The sequence below is a fragment of the Phyllostomus hastatus genome, unplaced genomic scaffold (assembly GCF_019186645.2).
Source record: "Phyllostomus hastatus isolate PE091 unplaced genomic scaffold, TTU_PhHast_1.1 phas_contig_150, whole genome shotgun sequence".
In the NCBI taxonomy this organism is placed as follows: domain Eukaryota; kingdom Metazoa; phylum Chordata; class Mammalia; order Chiroptera; family Phyllostomidae; genus Phyllostomus; species Phyllostomus hastatus.
Window position 1 is genome coordinate 15,126,885 of NW_025333611.1, and position 23,388 is coordinate 15,150,272.

A 23,388-nucleotide genomic window follows, 5' to 3' on the forward strand; every position below is an offset into this window, starting at 1 on the left:
TTCCCTACATTTTCCTGTCTCCTCCTTCACCTCGTTTTACTTAACTCCTATCACCTTCAGAAATGAACTCAAGTGTTCCTTTCTCAGAACAGCCTTTCCAGTTCCCTGCCCCAAAGACTGGTTCAGGTTTAACTGTCGCATAGTCCCACATTCCCATGAACTTTTCATTCACAGGGAGCACGTACCTTCCCTCGTCACTGTGCGTGCATTGGTTTTTACTAACGTCTGTCTTCCCGGGAGGCCCAGCCCCAAACCTGTTTTCCTCTCCTGTATTCTAGCACCCAGTCCAGGCCCATGGAATCATTCCGACTTCCTTCCATGATAAAGAAGGGAAGTTTTGCAACAGGAAAACAACAGGCTCTCATACCTGCCAGCCATGGCTTTGTAGTAAGCAAAGATCTGGTCCGCCAGCTTGTAGACAAACTGATCAAAACACAGGTTCACCTGGCGAAGAGGAAGCAGGAAATGTCAGCGGTGCCCGGCCAGCTCTATCACAGAAGCTTGGGCAACTCAGAGGGCAGCTGGGGAGGACCGCCTCAAGTGTGCAGTAGGGCGGGAGGCTTTGAGGGAAAAAGAAGATTCTGGAGCCAAGTGAAGTTGGGAAATCTGGTCCCTTGCTCTCAAGGTCCTCAGTGAGGCCCTTGAGAAGGCGAAGCTCAGAAAGCTGTTGCGGAACTGCCCTCCCCACCGGTCCCCTCCTCCACGTTACAAGGGGCTGACCCGGGGGGACACAACAGGCGAGATTTCACATCCTGCAACCACTCCTGTCCGCCTGCCCTGGCCACCTCTCACGAGAGACTTTCTTGTCTTTCCCCTTCATTTTAACCTCGCTTTGCAGATAAAGAGGTAGATGGTCATTAGACATTTAAAACATTTAAAAACATATTGCTTAAAAACCTTTGATTTTTAATGGGCAAGGGACTGCCTTGCCATTTCAGTGTTTCACGGCATCGGTGCTGCTCGGGCGGGAAGAAAGTGCACATCAGACACAGAGGATCAAATCCGATCCCCCACCACGGTAAGAGTAGGAAATGGTGGGGGGTGGGGCAGACAGGGACTTTAAAGAGATGGGGTGGTGGCTGAAGCAGGGTGGCAGTATGATGTCAAAGGAAACAGATCATATTTAGGTGATTAATCCTTGACTCTTTTCTTACCAAATTCTCAGCTCTATGTGGTTATTTAATTCAATGAGCTCTCATGCGTTTTGCTTTACACTCCAGATGTTATTCTGAACACAAAAACAGTGGCATATGTAGTGCTGTCTTCATAGGTGGGTAACCAAGGCCACTGCCCTGGACTTTGAACTTCGAGGGCATTGGGTCTTCTCCAGGCAAGGAGCCTGCAGGGTCCAGGCGGGGGTGCCCACTCATACCCCATGACCCTCTTGTAGAACCAGGTTTGAGTGTCCTTGCCCCAAGGGCCCAAGCCCCTTCTGGGCCCTGTGTGCTCTCTTCCCTGGGTTCACCCCCAAGGGCAAACTATTCTGCAGGTACATGCACCCCTAGGGCTGGCCAAGGGGCCATTGTTCGGGAGCAGGAGACGAAGCTTGGGGAACCTCACACATATCGGAGAGGCCCTTCATGGTGGGGAATGGGGTCTGGGGATATGGGAAGAGAAAGGGTCAGGCAACACTGAGAATAGGTCTGCCCTCCATTTCAACCCCCACAGAAACGAGAGGACGCAGAGAGAAAGCAGGATCTTCACTAGCTTCTCTTTGCAACACACAAACTTTCAAATGCATTTAGTGGTAATGCTTATCCTAAAACATTCATGTCTTCCCTTTGCAAATAAGGATGCCTTATAGTTGTATGACAATTTTACCTCACTGGCCTCATTCTATGTTTCTATAATCCTAGGAACGTAACAGAACAGTGACTATCATTCCAGCTTCCGGGAGACAAAACTGAGCCCTTAGTGCCTTTGATCTCCTGGTCCTGCCGGCTCCTGGCAGGACTGAGCTTCCTTGCTCCTCTTTGAAAGGAGGTGCAGCCACGTGACTTGCTGTGACCCATGACGTGTCACTTTCAGGTGGCAGCTTTAAGTATCAGAGTGTGTGATTCACCCTGACCCTTCCCCCGCTGGGGCAACTACTCAAGGAATATTCCGGTGGGTCCCAGGCTGGAGACTACACGGGACGGAGCCTCTGGTCAACCTATAACACAGACACAAGCCTTTGCTTTCAAGCTACTAAGAATCTGGGGTTGGTTGTTACTATATGGTAACCCAGCTTATCCTGACCATTACAGAAATAAAGCCATTGAGTGGCTCTCTAGCAAACAGCTGAATAGCGGAGAGGATGCCGATATTTCAGCCCTATCGGTACTAGACAGAGACTCAGTGACCTTGGGATGTGGCACTTGACCCACTTTAAGTCTCCAATTTATTGCCTGCCGAACAGATAGCAGCATATACTTCTTTACATTGTGGTCAAGATTATTTAAAATGTTTCTACAGTGCATACGCTGTGCCTGGCATATGATAAGTATATAATAATTGATAGGTATATTACTGTTGTTACTGTGAGCCAAGTAATCAAACCATAAAAGACCCATTAGAAGACTAATTTTACCCAAGTAGTTCTACCATTTGCCATCCCTTAACCGTTTGAGAAAGAAGGACCATCATCCCGGTCTAGGTGCTTTGGGGGAAGCCTCTCCAGAATAAATCATTGATCCCCCATGCTGTGGTCCCTCCCACTTCATATGCTGAGATCCTAACCCCCAAAGGTGATGGTAGGCAATGAGATCATGAGGGTGGAGCCCTCATGAATGGGATTAGTGCCCTTATCAGAGAGACCCCTGGAGTTCCCTTGCCCCTTCCACCATGGGGGACACAGAAGTCTGTGACCCAGAAGAGCACCCTCACCCAAAAATGCTGGCACCCCGATCTCAGACTTCCAGCCTCCAGAACACTAAGAAATAAATATCTGTTGTTTACAAGTCATCCAGTCTGTGATATTTTGCTACAACCTGAATGGACCAAGACACCCCACTTCGCGCCAACAGCTAAAGATGCGGAAGGTCCAGCCGCTCAGAACAAGACTAAAGGAACAAAAGGAGAAGCGCGTCACTTGCCTCGGCCTCGATCTCATCATACAGGAACTGCTTTTTGAACTTGGTCAGCGCATAGTAGGCGCTGTCGTTGTACAGATCCAATGGGTAGAGGACGTACCTTAAGAGGAGAAAACAAGGGCAGCTTACTAATCGTTTCTCTTATGGCAGGCAGATTTATACCCGCTTGGGAAACATGAGAATCCAGAAGAAGAGATGAGCAAGTTCAGGGAAAGGAAAAGAGAACCTCCCAGCATTCCATGTTTCCAGCCTCCACTTAGGAATAACTCCCTTTATGACCTGCCCACAGAAATGAAAAGCCCAGATGCTAATATACCCAAGGCCTGAAAAAAATGAATTAGCTTCCTGATCTCCAGAACTGACTGTTTTCCCAGGCTGACTGTTACAAGACTAAAAGCATCAGAAGGGCAGATGGGCTGGTAGGTTCTGAGCCTGTCTGCAAGGCTCAGCCAAATCTGGTGTGACCAGATCCCTGGCTGGGCACAATGCCTCATCTGGAAGGTTCTGGAGAAAACAGAGCTCTCTGGCAAATGAGCCTCCGCCTGCACGCCAGGCACCTCCTGCTGGCCCAGCCCTGCGTCTTACTCCATCATGGAAGGCTCTTTGGTTTCCAGGATGTGGTCTGTTAGGATCCAGGGCATGGACATCTCAATGGGAAACTGGATTCGCCGGCCCATGGTCAACTCCAGGAAGAACTCGCGGAACCAGAGCTGGGAGAGGTCACAGCACTGCTGCAGGGCTTCTGGGGAGCGTGAGGGAGAGAGCCTTGGGTTACGGGGCCAGCAACAGAGGACCTGCGAGCTTATTGTGTTTATGACTTTTTCTGTTATTATTATGATGGTGAGAGGTACACAGCTGGTCCTCATGAGTGTGACCCCATCAGTAGGTCCTGCTCTCTTGAACTGGGATGCCAGGCTAACGTCTATTTAGAAGACAGGGTTTGTTACGCCTTCAGAGACAGTGACAGTGCGTGGGGAAGGCATGGGGAAGGAGGTGGTGATGTTTTAGAGCTTTTGGGGCCCCCACAGTTACTGTCACCCCCTCCACAAAGTCACCCTGAAAATACTTGCTATTCAAAGTGTCAAGACAGGTCTCCAGGTGTCCACTTTTAACTGGACTGCAGCTCTGTGACCCCTTGTACGTAGGAATTCTGAACTCACTGCTCAGAGGTCTTGAAGGCCCCTCCTAGGCTGCGCTCCATGAAGAACTTCGGACTATTGGCTAAGATCTCTCTTCAGTACTGACAGATGCATTACCACTCCCACGACTCTGGGATGCTCCTCTCCCTCTATTCTGCCCTGTCGCACCTGGGCATGCATCCTGCTAATAGGGGAAGAGTGGGGGACACAGGATGGGGGTACAGCCTGGGAGCCTCCTTTTCTAGGGGCAACAGGCAGTAATCAGCTCAGAGCTGCTGCTTAGAAGCAAAACACTGACCCAGTCCTAGGTGTGTCTGAGCACACTGCTGTTTCTGATCCCCCTCTGCTAAGGGCTTCATGACAAATTAGCCACAAATGTCTACCAGACGGGTATCTCCAGCTAAGTCAGAATAGCTGGACTGAGCCTGGCCTTTCCTGGGTCCCAGGGTGCATCAGAAAGTGTGTATTTTTTCCCTGGCGGCACAATGCGTCCCCCGGGGTCAGTGATCGCGTCTCTTGGAAACTTCTGGCCTGACCGCTTAGTGGCTCTGGGCCCAGGAAGGCCCCACCCCCTCCCCAGACCCCGCGGCTCACCGCTGATGTTGAGCAGGTGCGTGAAGAAGAAGGACTGCTTGTGGAAGTCCTCTATGGCGAGGACAATGGGGCCGTCGAGGCTGCTCCTCAGGGTCTTCTTGGAGCCGCTCTTGTCCGCGATGAGCGATTCGAGCATGGTTCGCACCATGTACAGCTTGAAAAGGAAAGGCAGGCAGGTCAGGGGCTGTCCCTCCGTCGGGGGCAAAGGCTGCTTCGTGCTGCATTTATGTACGTACATACTTTCTTTCTGCAGATGTCTGCCCTTAAAAAGCTGTGTCTTAGGAAGCACCAATTTTAGGAATGGAGAAGCAAATTTGGAACACGTGAACTTTCAAGAGGGAGACTAGCCAGCCCAGGAAGGCAGTTCTGTCTGGGGCCTGTGGCATCCCTGGGTAGGTGGACCTGGTGAAACCAGGTCCTTCAAGGCCCAGGCTCCTGCTCTGCTCGGCCACGGGCATGGGCATCAGAGGGGAACCTCATTCCACGCCACCCTGGAGTCGCTCCCCGCTTTCCCGGATAGCACCGTGGCACCGTGGGTGGAGCATGAGACTGACAGTCAAAAGACCAGGGAGTCAAAGCCAGGCACTGCCACTGACTTGCTGTGTGACCTTGGGCAACAAAGTCCCACTCTGGGCCTTAGTTTTCTCATCTGTTGACATGAAGGAGTTGCGCAAGATACTTTCTCAGACCCGTCCCTTCCAGGGCTTACACTCGGAAGAACTGTGACATGGCCTATGAGCCGAACAAGCCCCCCACCACCTCAAGCGTCTGGCCCTCAGCATTTGGAAACCATTCCTGAGGAATTCTGCCCTCTGGTGGCACCAGCTGCACGGCACAGCCTGCCGAAATCCTGGGCGGAAAGCGCGTGAAGGTTGGTACTTACACAGGAGCCTACTAGACAATTAGCTCCCTCTCACAGAGGACCTTAAGAGCAAAGGGTACAGGGGCTAATCTAGATCTCTCCACATCATCTGTCTTTGAATCTTAGGGCCGGAAGGGGCCTCGAGGAGCCAGGCTAGTCCATTCCTGCTGCCTCCTGGAGAGGTGCACCCAAACCAACCCCGCCAGGCGGTGTGATACCAGGGATCGGCAGCCTCTTCGGCCGTGTGTGCCACCAGTGGGGTGAAACAAAGCCCTCGGGGACCACTGGCAGGCCTAAGACATAGGTAGGAGAGAGGAGGAGGGGATGGGAGGGCAGGAGAGACAGGGAAGAGGAGGAGAGAGAAAAGAGAGAGAGAGAAAAGCGAGAGGTATTGTATACGGTGGGAAAGCCGTCACGACTGCTAGGGGCCACTGGCCGACCACCTCTGCGACGCTCCAACCTCCCTCTGCCACCACGTCCGTCCTCGCTGCCTCGGGGCCTCCGCTCGGCTCTCACCCGCCCTGCGCCTGGCGCTGGGCGGTGCGGCGTGGCCACAGAAAGGAGGGGTGCGCCATCCACCCTCTGCAGCCCCGCCGGGGGCGTATCTATCATCCCTAGCAATCGGGAAGCACTCTTCTCATGACGGCCTTCGGAGGCCTCGGAAAAGGGTTAAGTCCCTCCTTGTGGGTGCTGACTGATTTGTATCAAATTCTATCTGAAAATCCCTTTTGTCCCTAAGGGGGGGAACTCTTTTCCCGCCTACTTGTACTGAACAGAGCCTTTCACTCGCCAGCACCACGGCCCGCGTCCCAGTGGGGCTCGAGGCCCACGTCTGCTGTGCTCCCAAGGCTCCGGCAGAGCCCTGGGGTGGGAGTCAGGAGACCTGGTTCTTGTCCCGCCTCTACCTGTCACTCACCTTGTGGCTTGGACAAGTCACTTCCCCTCTCTGGACCTCAGTTTCCCCATCTGTAAAATAGGGGGTGGGGACTGGGACTAGTTTGTCTCTAAGGGTGCTTTTAGGTCTGACTGTCTAGGAGCCTATTAAATGCATCTGTGCCACCGGACACAACTTGATGGTGCTGATTGCTGGAGACATTTGCCTTTTATTTGTCTGTAAATAGTCCTTCTCTCTCTCTCTCTCTTCTCCCTCTCTCCCTCTCTCTCTCTCTCTCTCTCTCTCTCTCTCTCTCTCCCTCTCTCCTCTCTCTTCTCTCTCTGCCTCCAGCACAACCTCCTTCCTTTCCAGTTTCTCTTGTGCCTTGTCTGTCTCTCCCTCATTCATGTTTTAGGACTTAGAGAAATGCCCAAAGCTCTGCTCAGCCCCCCGGGGGCATTCTGGGCTAGAAAGGTCTCTGGCCCCTAACACTGCACAGAACTGTCTGAAGAAGCTTCCTCAGGACATTCCACAGCCAGCAGGCAAGATCAGGGCAAACCAGCCCACGGGTGGTGACACCAGTGCTGAGCACACACCTAGCCCCATCCCTCCTCCCCACACCCCTGCCCGGACACAGACGCACACACAGTGACAAGGGTCAGGGGCGGCCTCGGGTGGCTCATCTCAGATGGTTCAAGAACTCAGGTACGTGGAGAGAGGCTTAAAGGTTGAGAGAAGCAGGAGTCCCAGCCTGGGGCTTCTGGACCTGTGAGGCCTTTAAAAGTGGCAACAGAGCCGCAAGCTTTCCTCCAATACTTCAAAAAGCCCACCAGAAGCTTTCAGCCTTTAGGTAGGTGGCAAAGACTTTACTACAATGCCCAGATTCTTTCATTGTTTCCTGTAATCTTACAACGGCTTTGGAGGAGCCACAGGCATCCTATTGCTGGTCAGAAGCTCCAGTTGGAAACCTGGAATATCCTGGATTACTAGACTTTCTCTGAGGGGTCAAGGGCTTTCAATACTTGTGCTTTGGGGGGCAAAGAGGGATTAAAAAGGGGGTATTTTATCAGTACCATGATCTCCTACAAAGTTTTCATTTAATGGAGAAGATAATCAGAGCTCAGAGAGGTCAAGGCACTTTCCCAAGATCACACAGCAAGTCAGAGGCAGAACTCGTGAATTCCCAAGCTGGGATGCCACTGCAAGGGAAGGGGCAGGGTCCATTAAAGAGGAACAGGGCAGATGCATATAGATTCTACTTTGAACTCCTCCTACACTTTGGAACCAGTCCTGGTGTTACCCCCCATTTTCCAGATTAGACAACTGAGGCACAAAGAGAATATCTAACGTGCCCAAGGTCACACAGGTATCTAGGATGAGAATCCAGGTCTCCTGAATCTTAAACCAGCAGTCCTCCCTCCTATATCAAAACCAGATGGTAGAATAAGACTAAAGCAGCTGCTTGACCCTGCCCCTCCTGCCTGAGGACTCCCAGCCCCTGTGCCCCATGGCCCAGCCAGGATGACCTACCGCGGCCTGGCTGGCCTCTGAGTGAGCCGAGCTGGCCTGTGCTCAGAGCCGCCTACCTGTGTGCTGGAGGGCCCCACGGCACGCCGGGGCACCTTGATGTCAAATCCACCTTTCGGATCCTTCTCCCCTCTCAAGCATGGGTCATTGGGGGGCTCCCGGCCCCCCTCCCAGTCACAGATGGTTTTCCGAATCGCCTGCAGGACGCTGGGAAGGAAGGACGGAGGCTCAGGTCAGGTTTCACCGTTAGAAAGAGGTAAACCTTGCAAGCCTGTTTCTAGAGTCTGTGGTGTCTCGGGACCACTTCCCTAGAACTCCTGCGGTGCCCGTAAGAGGTGCTCACCCTGGATGCGGAGGTGCTCACCCTGGATGCGGAGATGCTGGTTTAGCAGATCTGAGGTGCAGTTCTGAAGCCTGCATCCTACAAGTGCCCCAGGCGATTCCAAAGCCCACTGGCTGCCCGAGAACCCAGCTCTGAGCCTGTGCCGTGGCAGAGAACTTGAGTGGGGCAGGATGGCTGTTCTTGGTGTTGGGCAGAGGAGAGTCTCATTCGTCTCATTAAACCGCTGCACATTTAAAGCTTTAATAACAGCTTATGTTCGCTGCATGCTTACTCCATGCTGCTGTGTGCTTATGACATATGGATTATCTCATGTTATCATTCCAACAGCCTATGGGAGGGGTGCCAAACTCATTTTTACTGGGGGCCGCGTCAGCCTTGTGGTTGCCTTCGAAGGGCTGAATGTAATTTCAACCCCTTAACAGTTAAAGAGTGGTTACATTTATACAGTCCTAAAGTTATTTCAGCCTTTTGAAGGCAACTGTGAGGCTGATGTGGCCCCCAGTGAAAATGAGTTTGACACCCCTGGCCTACAAGGTAGGTAGGTACCATTATCACCCACGTTTCATAAATGAAGAGCAGAGAGGTTCAGAGAAGGTAAGTAACTAGACTGAGTTCACAAAACCAGGCAGTGATGGGTATGGGCTTCGAACCCAGAGACTGAGAGGACTCATCCATCTCAAATGTCCAGTCTCCTAACAAGGCTTCCTGAAACGTGCTAGGAGGGTCTGTGTGTATTCAGGGGCTGCCCCGAATGCTGACTGGGCAGGCAGCTTCCTCCGAGGCCTGCACCACACCCCTGGTGTCTGATGTGCCCCTGTGAAGAGCCACACGGAGCCCCACCTGATGAGAACGTTCTTCTTCTTCCGCACCGCCTGCCTCAGGGGCTCGCGCAGCGTCACCTGGGCGAAGTCCTGCAGCGCTGCGTAGATGGTGTTCCTGATGGCCTGGTTGAAGACGCTCTCCATCCGGCCCATGAGCACCTGCAGGCCTTTTATCATGGCGATCACCTGGCCAGGCAGAGACCAAGGTCAGGTTCACTGCACCTGGGCACACCTGTCTGTCCAGTCCTCCACCACATCATGTGGTCACAACTGGTCTCCTGCCTGAAATTATACCCCTGGACCTCAGTCTGTTAAAGTGTGGCCTGGAGACGTGCTAAGGACCCCTTAGATGTGTCCAACCCTGTACAGCTTCCACAGCTCATCCACACCATTATCTCCTCTGACGACGGATGTCTGACTCCCAGCAGGAGCCCTGGGATGGAGCGGGCGGACAAGATCAGCTCCCTTTGGCAGACAGGAAGCTGAGGCCCACACAGCGGAAATGGCCTTGGGCCCAAGGGCTAGTGTCCAGGTGTCCAGCTTCCCGGCCTCAGACAGTCATGAGAGAGGGAGCTGTCACTCAAAACTTAGTATGAATGAACTGTCCTCCCTCAGAATAGAAACATCTTTTGGCAATGAAACAAACAAACAAAAAACAAATTAGAAGGTTATAAACCGGGAAGTAAGAATCTCCCCTCCAGAAACTACTACTATTAATGGTTTGGTATACAAAAATATAAATATTTATGTCCTTCCGTTTTGAGCAAATATGCAAAAGTATATTAATTTTACTATAAATGGAATTTTCTTTACATGCTGTTCTTTAACCTGGCTTTTTTTTTTTGGACTTAACCATACATACACTGTGCATGTCTTTCCATGTTGGTACATCCATTTTAGTAGCCACATAGTATTCAATGACATACCTGTACCCACATATGTCCTACCTGGTCCCAGGCTGGAGGACATCTCAGCTGTTCCCATGTTCTGATATTATAAACAACACTGTGATAAATACCTATGTGCGTGTGTCTTTGCACAGTTGGCTTATTTTTCAGGGGTATATTCCCGAAAGACCTTGTGAGCCCAAGGGCACGCACATTAAACGTTTGAGTCCATCCCACCAGACTGTCCTCACAGAAGGACATGCACACGAGCCACCCCAGGTCTCCGAGAGGGTCTGTTTCCCACGCTTCAACAGCGATCACCAATCTCCGAAGACCCGACCATCCTGAGTGGCCAACAATACTCTGTCTCATCTTAGTTTTAATCTGCAGTTCTGTCTGAACACTCATCCGTTCGGGCGTTTCTCTGATCTCTGTCAGCTATTTTTTTGCTTGTTTCTTCTGTTGGTTTCCCTTTGTTCAGTTTTCTAGTGGAGTGAACACTTTCATTTGGATTTACTTTAAGAACAGAACGAGATTCTAATCGTTTGTGAATAACCTGAGAGAGATGAATTTGGGCAGAGAAGGGGGACAGGGACGTGCATGCCCAGGAGGGGACCAAGGCTGCTCAGAACCAGCCCCTCCCACTGCCGCAGACCCTGAGCAGCAGCCTCAGGGGCTGGAGGAGACGCCGGGAGGGCAGCACCCACCTCCACGAAGGCAAACTTCTCCTCGCTGGTGTAGTTGTAGCGCGTGGCTCTCTCGTACTCCTCCGCCGTGCCGGGGCAGTCCTTGTTACAGAACTTGTCCGTGGGGTGGACCAGCTTCCAGGAGTACTGCAGGGCGGGAACAACCCAAACGTCATCAGCGGCGGAATGCAGAAACAAAACCAGGTGTGCCCGTGCCACGGGAGGGAATAAAATGCAGATTCGTCCTACAACATGGATGGACCTTGAAAACATACCAAGTGAGGGGAGCCACCCACAAAAGACCACACAGCACAGGATTCTACTTACAGGAAACACCAAGAATTGGAAAATCTATAGCGACAGAAAGGAGGTTGCTTAGGACTGGGGAGACAGGGAATGGGGTGTGTGTGGGGGGGTGCAGCAGTGATCCTATTTTTGAGGCAATGAAAGTGTTCTAAATAGGTGATTGTATAACTCTGTAAGCACACAGAAAGCCAATGAATTTACATTTTAAACGGGTGATTGGTATGGTATGCGAATTATAGCTCAATAAAGCTGCTGAAAAGAGTGCTCGGGGAGAGGCAGGCAGGTGCCAAGGGAACAGAGGTCGGGCTGGAGGGGCCGGGGGGACACCCACCACCTCCATGACGTGGGCGCTCCACTTGGACAGCAGCTGCAGGCCCCGCAGGGCCAGGTCGAAGAGCTCGCGGTACTCCTCGTCTGACTTCTGGCTGTCCAGCCCGGAGCCCGTCACCACCTAGGGAACACCGGCCGTCACCCTCACCGCCCACGTGCCCGGCACTTGCACACTATTTCACTGACCACCCCCCGCAAGAACGCTACAAGGAGGAGCGATTATTACATCCCCTTGACAGGTAAACTGAGGCTCGGACAGCGTCTTGCGGAGGGCCGTGTGGCTGGTAAATGAATGGCTGAGGGTTCCAACGCAGGTGGAGAGACGCCAGCCGCCCTGGTGCCTCCCCCAGAGCAGAGGCTTTCCGACTTTTCTGACTGCGACTCACAGCAGGAGACGCGCACCCCAGACTCAGGGACCCTGCCTCGAGACATGAAACACTCGCACGAACCACTCGTCACAAAGCCGCTCTACTCTTAACACAGGGGACTTCCTCTGATTTCCCATTCCATTTCACACAAAAATCCTCATCGTGTGCCCCTAAACGAATTTCACAGCTCACTAATTAGATGTGACTGACTGACGGGAACATGCTGGCGAGGACAGACATCTATTTGCACGTGTAGTGTTCCATGATGAAACAGAGTGTGTAAACATGCGTGTGCATAGGCATGTGTGTGTATGTGTTTGAACACACACGTAAACATACAGAGACTGTTCTCGTTATTTGTGGATTCTGTATTTGTGAATTTGCTGACTCACTAAAATGTACTTGTAACCGCAACACCAGTAGTTGCAGCGCCTTTGTGGTCACTCACAGACACGTGCTGAGTGACAAAAAACAGTGTGGGTCCTGTCCTTGGCTGAGGTTGGACCAGGTGAGGCTCTGCCTTCTTGTTTCGGCTTCCATACTGTAAACAAGTGCCTTTTCCATGGTTTGTTCAGTGCCAAGTTTTTCACATGTTTGTGCTTTTTATTAGTGATGATTTCACTGTTTCACATGGCCCCAAGCCTGGTTCTGAAGTTCTGTCTAGAAGACTAAGAAAGAAATGCTTTTAGAGAAAATGTGTTTTACACACGCTTCCTTAGGCCTAAATTATAGTGCTGTTGTTGGCCGTGAGCCCATGTTAATGAATCAACAACATCTCTTATTACCTGGGGTGTCTTTGAACAGAAAAGCACATAAAACGGGGTTGCACGTTGATCAGATGCTGAACACGCTGTGACCAGAGACTCAGGGGACCTAACCCCATGTTTTCCCCGGAGCAATGGCTCAGCGTTGGTTAATTCAGTGTTCACCACCACTTGCTAGAACACGACTACCGCGAATAACGAGAACTGTCTGCATGCACACATGTGACGCGTACAATTTAAAAAATAGCTTTGAGCCAGGCTCATTCTGAGACCACACCAAAACTCGGTGAGGAGTAAAGGAGGCCCTGCACCTAAAGAATGCCCGCAGTTTGAGCGCAGTTGATGGGCACGTGCGGTCAAGAAAGCCAAAGGTGTGCGCTTGACCTGAGTCCACATCCACGGGCCTAAAGACCACACCTTCTGCGTGTGCCTGACCGTCTTCGTTTCAAACACGTGGCCTCTTTGGTAGAAGCCGTGTCCAACTCTGGGTCTGAGACGCATGGGCACCATGGCTGCCAGCCATGTGGTGGAACCAGTGAGCGGACGTGGGACAGGCAGCGCGGTCGTCCAGGTGCGCCAGGTAACAAAAGGTTTCAACTCAGGAGACCTGTGCGCCTGAACCAGTATGTATACTCACAGGGAGGGTTTGCAGGGAAAGAGGTCCAGAAGGAGATATATACCCAAACGTGAATCATCGTTGGTGCTGGTTGGTGGGATTTTACATGACAGATATTCCCTCCTTTTGTATGCTCTATTTTTTCTGAGGTCGAGCATTTACCCTGTCCCCTATTGTACTTTCTGGCTTGTTTAATGACCATTTGTTATTGTGCAGATTAAAATACTTAGATGGTGTTATGAGCATGAGTGTTCAGAACTTGGTTCCTGCGGCCATCTGGGGTAAAGGTGCACAGACTAACAGCCATTAACAATTTCCTTTTGTTCTCTGTTAGGCACAATGTGTTTTCCATGCATCACAGTTTAATCCTCTCAATGAACCGTTCCGGATACTCTTACCCTCATTTTGCAGAGGAGGAAACAGAGGCACAGAGACGCTGACTAACTTGTGATGGTCAGCAGCAGAGCCAGAATCAAACCCAGTCCTGTGTGGCCCTAAGATCCATGCTCTTGGCCATTCTGCCCTCCTGCCTCGGCTGTGCCTTCCCTCACTCCTGCTGTCCATCATCTCTGTGGCCCTTTCTTTCCTGCCTGGTCCTCAGCCCTTCACCCCCTGGGCCCACACAACAAGCCTCCATCCCAGCAGCTGGAGCGCGCTTACCTCACTGTTGCTGTAGCGAGCGAGTTCGGAGATGAAGCGGATGTGGTCATCTCGGATCTGAACCATCTGCTCGCAGATGTTGTACTGGGGGCTGATGCTGCTCTGGGTACAAGTCCACCTGGGCGGAAAATCACAGGGTTGGACAGGTCCTTGGGTCGTCGGCACATGGTGGAACAGGCTCCTTCCACTTACACGTTGCTCCCGGGACCCAGCCAAGGTGGCCGGCTCCCCTGGGTGGAACCAAGAGGTAACCCAGACATGAGCAAGACAGCCTGTGCCTCCCACATCATGGTGCTCATAGGCTGAGTGGGCCAGCCTCTCCTCTTCCTCCAAGACCCAATCACAGGCTTTTCCAGGTATCTGCTATCCACGTACTCACCAATCACGTGAGCAAGAAGGGACTGGCAGCCTCTCTAGGGCTACAAAGGGTGGGAGTTCATGCAAAAAACCAAGGTGGGTGACCTCCCAAAACCTGTCTACAGATGCTGACAGCCTGTGGTGGCAGCTGGCTTTGGAGGGGCCTTTGGGGAGGGACTGAGGAAACTGAGAGGGACTGTGCCTCTTCCCAACAGTGACCTGGTAATACACAAGCCAGCCCAGCCTCGTGAGGACTGCCATGGTCATTGTCTCTCTCTCTCCTCACCCCTCTCCTCCCCCTCCTATTTCTCAACTCTAGTTCTGAACGATATCATCGGGAAAACCACCCCACACTGGAGAGGAAATGAACGAATGAAAATCTTCACTCTCCTTCCCCAAGAGAAAAAAGTCAGCCCCCTTTACCCTCTTCCACTGTCCAGTGCTGGGTGGCCCGGTAGACGAGTTAAAAGCATGGCCACCCAAGAAAGCAGATAAACATTTTTGGCAAGAATTTAATGTTTCAAAAGGAGTCGTGGAGTGGCCCTCATAAATACTCAGGATGGCAACGCACTTCCTCATGCTCAGACTCTGGCTTTCGTTTCGTGTTGCGTCACCAGCGTAGGGATGGGGACAAGGCCATTCAGACGAGACGCACGCCCAGCCCAGGCCACGTCACCATGCCGGACCAGCTTCAGGTGGCAGAGGATTCACGCAGAAAGCGTGAGGAAATGGGTTCAGCATTCTCGGCTCCGTGCTTTTCCCGGAAAACCTTCCCACACCCTGGCAGCCAGTGAGTTATAAAGAGGCTAACCCAGCTTTCCCTGGTGCGGCTCGGTCACAGGGACTCAAGGACGGTCGCCCCCAAACCCCTCCCGCTTTCCCGTGGAAAGGTCAAGATCACTCAGCTTGGGAAGCAGATGCCAGCAGAAAAAAATCTAACAACCCCAATGATAAAGGTGGTAGCTGGACGTCCTCCACTCCCACCAGGCACTGGCAGCCCGGGTGGCAGCCCAGACGCCCCAGGACGGAGGCTCACAAAACGGCCTAAGGTGAGGCCAGCGACCTTTCCATGGCAACACCTGTCCACACCGCACACGCCACGGTATACTTACTGCACAGACTCAGAGCCTGAGGAGAGAAGCGGGGTGATGGGACGGGCGTCATCTTGCTGGCCCGACCGCCTAGGGCCGGCTGTTCCTCCCGCTTCTCAAGGAAGGACTCCTGCTGTCCCACGGCGGCTGGGACAGAGAAGGGGCGTGGCTGTGCTCTGAGCCCTTTTGAACCCCAGCGGCAAAGGGCAGGCACAAAAGGGCACAGAGCACCCTCCGCTGCTCCCCTCTGGAATCCGCCTGCCCAGGGCTCTGGGGAGGGAGGAGGGGCTGAAGTGGTCCCTCGACCCCCTGCCCAGGCTGGGCGTCCTCGCAGGAGCCGAGAGACATTACGGCAGGCACTCACTTGGACTTGTTCTCTTCATAGTGAGCACTGGTCTTAATGTATCTGGCCAGCTCTATCTGCATGTCGCCGAAAAGGGGCACCACCTGCAGCTGCTGCAAAGGAAGCAAACACAGCGCGTGAGACACTGGGTGGGGACTAGGCGGCCACCTTCCACTGGGGGAGGCGGCCTCCGTGGGCCTCTGGGCTGACCCCTAGTGCTTGCTTCCGATGGTGCTTCCAAGGGACCCTGGAGTCAAAAAGAGCCCCAGCCAGCATACAGGTCCCCTGCCTCTGACCAGCCATATGTTCCAGCCACTCAGCCCAGAGAGGCAAAGGGACTTGTCCAAGGTCACCCAGCGGGCAGGTGAAGGATGAGGACCAGATGGCCTGCCTCCCAGGGCAGGGTCCTTTCGGCACTCATTTTGCTCAGATTAGATGATCCTCGCTGCTTGGACTCTGAACTAGGAGTGGGTGCTTGGGGGCTGCGGGCTGCTGTGGTGTTCCCGAGAAGAATGGAAACCACACCCCCTGACACCAGAGGGCAGCCAAGTCCCATCTGAAGACCCGGACAAATGGCGTGGAGGCCACCATTTATGCGCACGGTCTGCTTCTGACGCGCTAGGCACTGGGCCAAGCACTTCCAAACCAGAGGATATTTGGGTCAGTGAAAGGACTCCGTATGACACCGTAACGGTGGATACATATCACTCTACATTTGTCAAAACCCATAGAATGTACAAGGTCAAGAGCGATCCCTAATGTAAACCGTGGGCGTTGGGTGGCAGTGATGGTTCAATGTAGGTCCATCAATGACAGCAAATGCACCACTCCGGTGGGGAACACCGATAATGGGGTGGGGTGGGGGAGCTGTGCATGAGCTGGAGGAGCAAGGGGTAAGGCAAATCTTCATACTTTCTGCTCAACTAAGCTGTGAACCTAAAATTGCCTTAAACAAAAAAAGTCTTTTAAACAACAACGACAACAAAGAAATAGTATCTCAACCCATTCAATAGCCCTGGGAGATCAGCACTGTTTTCACTCCTATTTCAGAGATGAAGAAGCTGAAGCTCAGATGGCGTAAGTGACTTTTTCCCCAAGTCAGACCAGCTAGAAGTCAAGGAGGCGGGGCTATGACCCAGGGCTCTGACTCACCCAGAATAATCCCCCTGAACCCTCAAGGGGACCCTATGAAGTGGACCCCTTTGCACCCACATGAGGCTGGGGGGCTCAGTCTCAGAGAGGTTCTGTGGCTTTCCTGAAGTTATCCAAGGAGTACGTGGCAGGGTGGGACTCTAGCCTGGTCTGGTCAAAGCGATGTCATATCCGTTCACTCCCCCCACCCCTCGTCACGCTGAGGAAGGCAAAAGCCGACTTTGCAAGGGTCTCCCGAGGTAAGCCCTGTTTTCATTAGGGGCGGCTCCAGAGAAAAGTGGAAGTTCCAGCCTCAAAAAGCAGTCAAGGCACAGAATGTCTTTTGGTGGCTTATTTCCCCTTAACCTTGAAGAGTCCATGCGTCTCAGGCCCAGCCTGGTGTTCACCACGTCGCATCTGCAGGTTCTGCCTTGAGCGTTAAGCCTGGCTTTCCCGTGTCTGACCCCTGGGATCCCACCCCATGCCTCCTGCAGTGCCCAGTGCTAGAATCAACTGACAGCATGGGATTCAGTTCCAAAGTAGGAAATCTCCTGGGGAACATCTCAAAGGCTTAGCTTAATCGCAGTGTTTTATTTGCAAAGATCTGGGGTGAGAAGCTGACATCTCTGGGGCACTGGACCAGACTGGATGGAACAGCAGGATGGATGCTCTGCAGCATCTATCTGCCCAGAGCCAGGGGCCAGCCATGGTGCTTCGGGAGGGCCAGGTGAGAGGCCGTGCTTTTGCAAATGCCCATCAGTTTAAAATCCAGTCTAATCCTTCCGCTTCTGTGAGCTCTGATTTACACTGAAAAATAAAGCAGGTGCTGTCTGTCTTCCGGGATGTACCTTTCTTTACATGGTAGGGGATTTCAGGAAAAGGAAAAAGCAGTGTGCACACGGGATCGCAATGCCTCCCAGGCAAACCCCAGCCAAATCCCGAGACTGGAGCACGTTGGACCGCCAGGGGGCCCTTCTGAAGATTCCCCTACCAAGGGCATTCTATTCTCTTCCTCCTCAGAGCTGCAGCCCCACCAGCAAGCCCCACTAGTCTCATTTCTTTCCCCCCAGGGAGACCATCCCTTGCCCATGCCCAGCCCCAGGTGCTGACCTTAAAGAATTTATCGATTTTGCTGAGGTTGATTCTCTTCTTGGCATCCAGTTTGTAAATGTTACTGACATTTCCATCCATCAGGTAGAGACCAAAACCCATTACCTGAGTGAGAAGGGGCAGAGCACAGAAGCCAGTCACATCGGATGGAAAAGCTTCAAAAAACTGAAAAAAGTAGGTCTGTGCATGTGTACACCACACACGCATGCACACACACACACACACACACTCTCCCTGTGCTATACGTTCTATTACGAAACCCACGTGTGCCTTCAAATAAAAAACACACAGGTCTAAATTCAACCCGAAATCTGATTTCCGTGAAGAGATGCGGACGACTCCTTAGTGCAGGAATGTGGCGGCCGCTGCTCGCGTCCTAACGATGGGCCCGAGTCCGAGCTTAGGGCCGTCACGGGCATCGCCCTTAATTCTCACAATGGCCTTGCAAGTCAAGTTCCACACAAGAGCCTTGTTCACAGACGAGGACTCGAGGACACAGAGAGGTCAGACGGCCTGCCAAGGTCACACAGCGAGGAAGCTGCAGAGACAGGCTGCGCGCCCGGGCCTGTCCGACGACACCACCACGTGTGCACCCAGGGCCTTCCCGAGAGGAAGGGCTGGTGGCAGCTGCTGCCGCTGCCTCCCTGGGGCCCAGCGCATCTCAGGCACTTGAGAAACACTTGCCAAACGTTGAATGAATGTAAAACTATTTACCTCCTTCCCCCAGGAAACAATAATAATGTAAAGCTTCCTAGGGTAGCCAAGGGAGACTTTATTTTTAAAATAAGAATATTTTTAAAAAACTTTTTGCCTGACAATGCTTAATAAGCAGGTTGACAAATTCCTGATATTCCAGCCCAGGTAATAGTTTCCTGCAGGCTGGCTTGATCTTTTTTAGTCAAACATACAAGGGAGCCTCCCTTGGCTCACAGTGGCTGTGGGACCACGGGCTAGTCACAACTGACACAGCGGAGTGAACTAGAGGACTGTGAAGGTCGCGCCCCCCTCAGTAATCGCACTGTGTGGTTCTGTGGGGTGAGTGCCAGACTTTTCTGCGAGGGGTGAACGGTGCCGCCTCATGGCATCTGCGTTCCCCAACCGACTGCAGAAACTAGACACTGCAAAACGGTGCCAGGGCCAGGCTGCAGATGCAGGACATTGAGAAGGAGGAAGGGTAAGAAGCTGTGGTGGGTAAAGATTAAAGGCAGGCGAGGGAAAAGGAAGGCCTGAGAATTTGATGGCAGCATCTAAGCATACGTGTGGACTGGAAATTGGTACCCTCGCTTGTGGAAGCAGCAATTCTGGGGAGAGCTACAGTAATTGTCTGGGCACAGCACCGGGGCTGAGAGAGGCCACGTGACTTCCCCGGACTTCTGACTGTGCAGAGGAAGCCAGAGGGGATGAGGCGCAAAGCCGCACTGCCCTGCACACTCCATGCAGGTGCTATGGAAATGCACCGACAGGCCTGGGGTGCTTAGAATAGCGGGAGTGACATGGAGGAGAGAAATAAAAAGTATAACCATCAGGAGAGTTTGAGAGGTGAGGTTCTGGGGAAGAAAGAATCACAAGGGGCTACGCTGTGTGTATTAAGCATATGAAGGTTGGCCCTGGCCCAGTAGCTCAGTTATATCAAGGTTGCAGGTTCAATCCCCAGTCCTGGCATAGAGAATCAACCAATGATTTCATAAATAAGTAGAACAACAAAACTGATGTATTCTCCCCCTTCCCTTCTCTCTCTAAAAATCAATTTTAAAAAAGAGTTCTTGCATTAAAAAAAGAAAGAATATGGAGGTTGTTCGTTTCAGTGCCGTAGCTGTCGGGGAGAAATGAGAAACATCGAAGCAGCCAACGTCAGGACAATGGCTGCAAAAGGAGAGCTTATCCACGGGACACTATTTAGCTGCTGCACACTATTCCAATACACTTAATGAAAAGGGACGAACTTATACATGCATAACTTATGTATCCTGCGTGTGTTGAAAATACATAAACACAGAACAATGGGAAGGAAATACCTTCAAATGCCAAAAGGAAAGCATTTTGCTTTCCTCTGGATGGGAAGATTGTGAGAGATTAAAACTTTTTTGTGTGTGCTTCTCTGTGTATTTCAGATTTTCTACAATAATAAGTTGATAATTTAAAAATTAAACTTGTAAATTGGTGGATCAAATGTGATGATTTTGGCCAAACAGCGCAGATTTTGCCTTCCCTCCGGGTCAGTGGGTTCTCTTCCGGGAAGGCTGACCCGACAAGGGTATGCGCACGAAGGCTGTGCTGTAAGAGTGCGCAGTGCAGACTGGCAAACAAACACCCTGGGAGGGGGGATTCATTAAATAACAATGTCCCCTACCATGGACTACTTGGCAGCCACTAAAAATTACACTGCAGAAGTACCCTTAATGATGTCTGGTTCAAGGGAAAAAAACCAGCTCATAAAACATTATTGTAACAGGGTGCAGCCCGGGGGCGGGGGGGCCCAAATGGGGATTTGTAATGGGGTCCAGAACTCAGGGTGTCCGGGAAATATTAGAAATATATATATATATATATATACACACACACATATATATATGATATCCTCAGCCCTACAAGTCTGGGGGATGGGACGCATGGAACAGGGCCATTGAGAGTTGTTTTGAATAGCAACAGTTTTGCAGATAACCTTTAGAATGGTCATTTAACATATCTATAACCTTTAACTGGTTTCATAAACATGTTAAATAGCTGTGGCCATGCCTTGAGCCAGGGGGATGAAGTGACTTCCACCCCTGATGTAACTGAGAGTCAACTCCCTCTGGGTACAGCACCTGCGTAAAAGCTTGCTGATAACTGGCTCCATGCCATGGGGCCACGCCTGCCCGGACTTACTATGGCAGCCCAGTAAAGCTGGAGGAATGGGGAATGCTGGCAGTTGTAACTGATTGTGGGAGGAGTCAGAAATGGGGCTGCAGAGGAAGGTTGGCACAGGAATTTAAACCCAGGCACAGCAGCCATGCGGGGCTTTTGGGGACCACACGGCTTTGGCGAAAGCTGCGGCTGTGCAGCTATAGGGTGCTCCCTCTTTGCCATGTGGCCTAGGAATCAGGAGAGACTTTGCCTGGAAGAAAAGGGGTGAAAGGACTCTTGCTGGTGGGCCATGAGAAGGTGCCACATGGTTTTGGATTAACTGGAGATCACGGCAGTGACACAGCTGATGGTGCCAGAACCAAGGAGCTGCCTGAACCACGGATTCCTACTTCTTTTCCTGAGATAGGGTACCCCAGGCTAGGCAAAGGGGAGAAGGAAGGACTGTGTGTTTGTGGGTATTTTAAAAGGACTTCAGTATTTTTAATGAAGACATTAGGTCAATACTCTAAGTTTGTATAACTTTTAAAATAAATAATCCCTTTCCTTTTCACCAACCTCTGGCACTGAGAGACGTCTTTCCCTGGTTGCGTGCAAGGCGAATCTAGTATGAGGTGGGAGGGGACCCCCGGAGCACAAGGGTGGGTCCACTTGGTAATAGTATATCATTTGCCACCCACCCCTGGGTCTGTTCTGTAACATTATGTGCAATAAGATCTATATCGGTGTTTAAATAAGAAAACATAAATACTGTTCTTTTAAACAGTGATTTTCAGCAAGAAGGAGGTGAGAGGGCAATTCCAGGCCCTGGGGTGCTGACCACAGGGGTCGTACCTTGAGGAGCATGTGCTTCTCGCTGGGGGTCAGGTACATCTTGTTCTCGTAGTAATCCACGCAGATGTTGACAATGTCTGCCAGCAGCTCCTCGTAGCCTGGGATCACTTCCAGTTGCTGATGGAGACACTACACAGCAGCACCCCCCTCTGGTTAGCCCCTCTCCTGCCCCCTCCTCACCCACCCCACTGCAGAATCGACAGTGTGTGCTCCGGCACCCGCCCCTCTCCCCCAACAGCCGACCACTGGGGAGGGGGCCTGCATCCCTCGATGTCCCTCAGCAGCTGGTTGGAGCTCCTGCAGGTCTCCCACCGCAGGGAACTGGCTCCCCTTGGGGCCCTCCACTGTATTTCCTTGCAGTTTTGATGGTTGGAAAGGACTTTCTTGCACTGAACCGAAAAGCAGTTCAGCTTTACAGGAAAGGCTTGTAGTGATCTCAGTTTAGTTTTGGGGGTGTGGACTTAGCCATGACATCTCTTCAGATGATGGGGGGTGACCCAGCCTGGTGGGGGTATGGACTTAGCCATGACATCTCTTCAGATGATGGGGGGTGTCCCAGCCCAGGTCTCCCTCCTGGCAGGACACGGGGGTACAGAAACACGTCTCCTGAGAGAAGGGCCCGGCAACAAGGGGCTGCGTCTCCCAGAGACAAGCCCAGAGTCTCCAAGCTGACAGCCTTTTGCCCTTAACCCAGCGCAGGGGGCCCAGGGAAGGTGGAGGGCCGCATGCAGCCTGGGTCCTGCTGGCATTCTCGCTGCTGCCTGTGCAGGCTGGACTGACAGATGAGCAAGACAGATTACATGAAGCCAGATGGAGCGTGAGAGCCACAGCCGGGTGGGCGTGCCCCGGCCAGGCGGCGGTGGTGACCACAGCTACAGCGTCTTGTGTCCTCGCCATGTGTCAGGCTCTGCCTGGGGGTGCTTTTTATACAGTATCTCATTTGCTTCTTTCTCACAACATTTTCATAATGTTCTCAGAAAAAGCCCCACTGGACACATGACAAAATGAGGCGTGGACCTTGCCCAAGGTCTCCTAACGGGTCCGTGAAAGGTCCAGGGCTGGAAAACAGGCTGTTTCACTCCAGAACTCCTGCTCTCAGCCTCCGCTGATGGAGCGGCAGGATTCTGGCTGAGAAGGTTTTCGGGGAACAAAATCTGGAGAAGATGAAGGCATTCGTCTGCGGCTGGGAGGGGAGACGTAGGTCTGTAGCCAAATTCCTGAGCCAGGCAGTGGGGGGTGAGACCTGGACTGGGACCCTCCGCGCAGCATCCACCCAGCCTCTGGGCCCTACCTGTGTCCCGGGCGCCAGGACGCACAGGGAGCGTGCCCTCACCTGGGTGATCCTGTTGTGGTTGGCCAGGAACATGGACAGGTTCTGCGACTCCTGGATAGACTGGGGGTCCGCCATCTTCCTCAGGAACTGGGCAGCCCTAGAACACGGGTGTCCCAGGGAGGAATGCTCAAGTGCCCCTGCCGAAGCAGGCCACCTGGGCTCCACTCCAGCTCTGCTCCCACCTGCCCCAGAGCTACACTGCCCCCGAGCTACACTGCCCCCGGGGTTAATGAGCCCTGACATCACAGGTGACGAATGTCAAAGGGGAGTGTGCTCTGGAGTCATTTCATTTGAAACTGTTTACAGTCTTGTGATAAGGGCATCTGAAATTCAGAGGCAAGAATGCCCTGAAGGTCAAACTCCAAGTTTAAGGGCGGCTAGCATCCTATCCACCAGCTGGAGGTGGTAAGATGGAGCAAAATAAGCATCCCTGGGCCTCGCGGTGACCTCCATGAAATGGCCAGCCAGTCATGGCACAGAACCACAGGCAGGAGGCG

General features: G+C 52.4%; 1 protein-coding gene across 4 annotated transcripts in view; it reads right to left on the minus strand.

Moving 5' to 3' along the window:
• Positions 1-23,388, minus strand: part of CYFIP2 (cytoplasmic FMR1 interacting protein 2) — a 104,208-nt gene that overhangs the window by 54,520 nt on the left and 26,300 nt on the right. For 3 of the 4 annotated variants that reach the window (XM_045820214.1, XM_045820223.1, XM_045820198.1), the window contains exons 7-19: positions 22,892-22,988; positions 21,559-21,687; positions 17,881-17,985; positions 15,661-15,752; positions 13,849-13,966; positions 11,442-11,561; positions 10,826-10,951; positions 9,251-9,417; positions 8,127-8,274; positions 4,805-4,958; positions 3,657-3,813; positions 3,075-3,171; positions 368-444 (exon numbers count right to left, since the gene is read on the minus strand). In XM_045820214.1, the coding sequence (XP_045676170.1) occupies positions 368-444; positions 3,075-3,171; positions 3,657-3,813; positions 4,805-4,958; positions 8,127-8,274; positions 9,251-9,417; positions 10,826-10,951; positions 11,442-11,561; positions 13,849-13,966; positions 15,661-15,752; positions 17,881-17,985; positions 21,559-21,687; positions 22,892-22,988 (1,587 nt within the window). The remainder of the gene's footprint in view (positions 1-367; positions 445-3,074; positions 3,172-3,656; positions 3,814-4,804; positions 4,959-8,126; positions 8,275-9,250; positions 9,418-10,825; positions 10,952-11,441; positions 11,562-13,848; positions 13,967-15,660; positions 15,753-17,880; positions 17,986-21,558; positions 21,688-22,891; positions 22,989-23,388) is intronic. The other variant, XM_045820207.1, reaches the window with a different exon arrangement.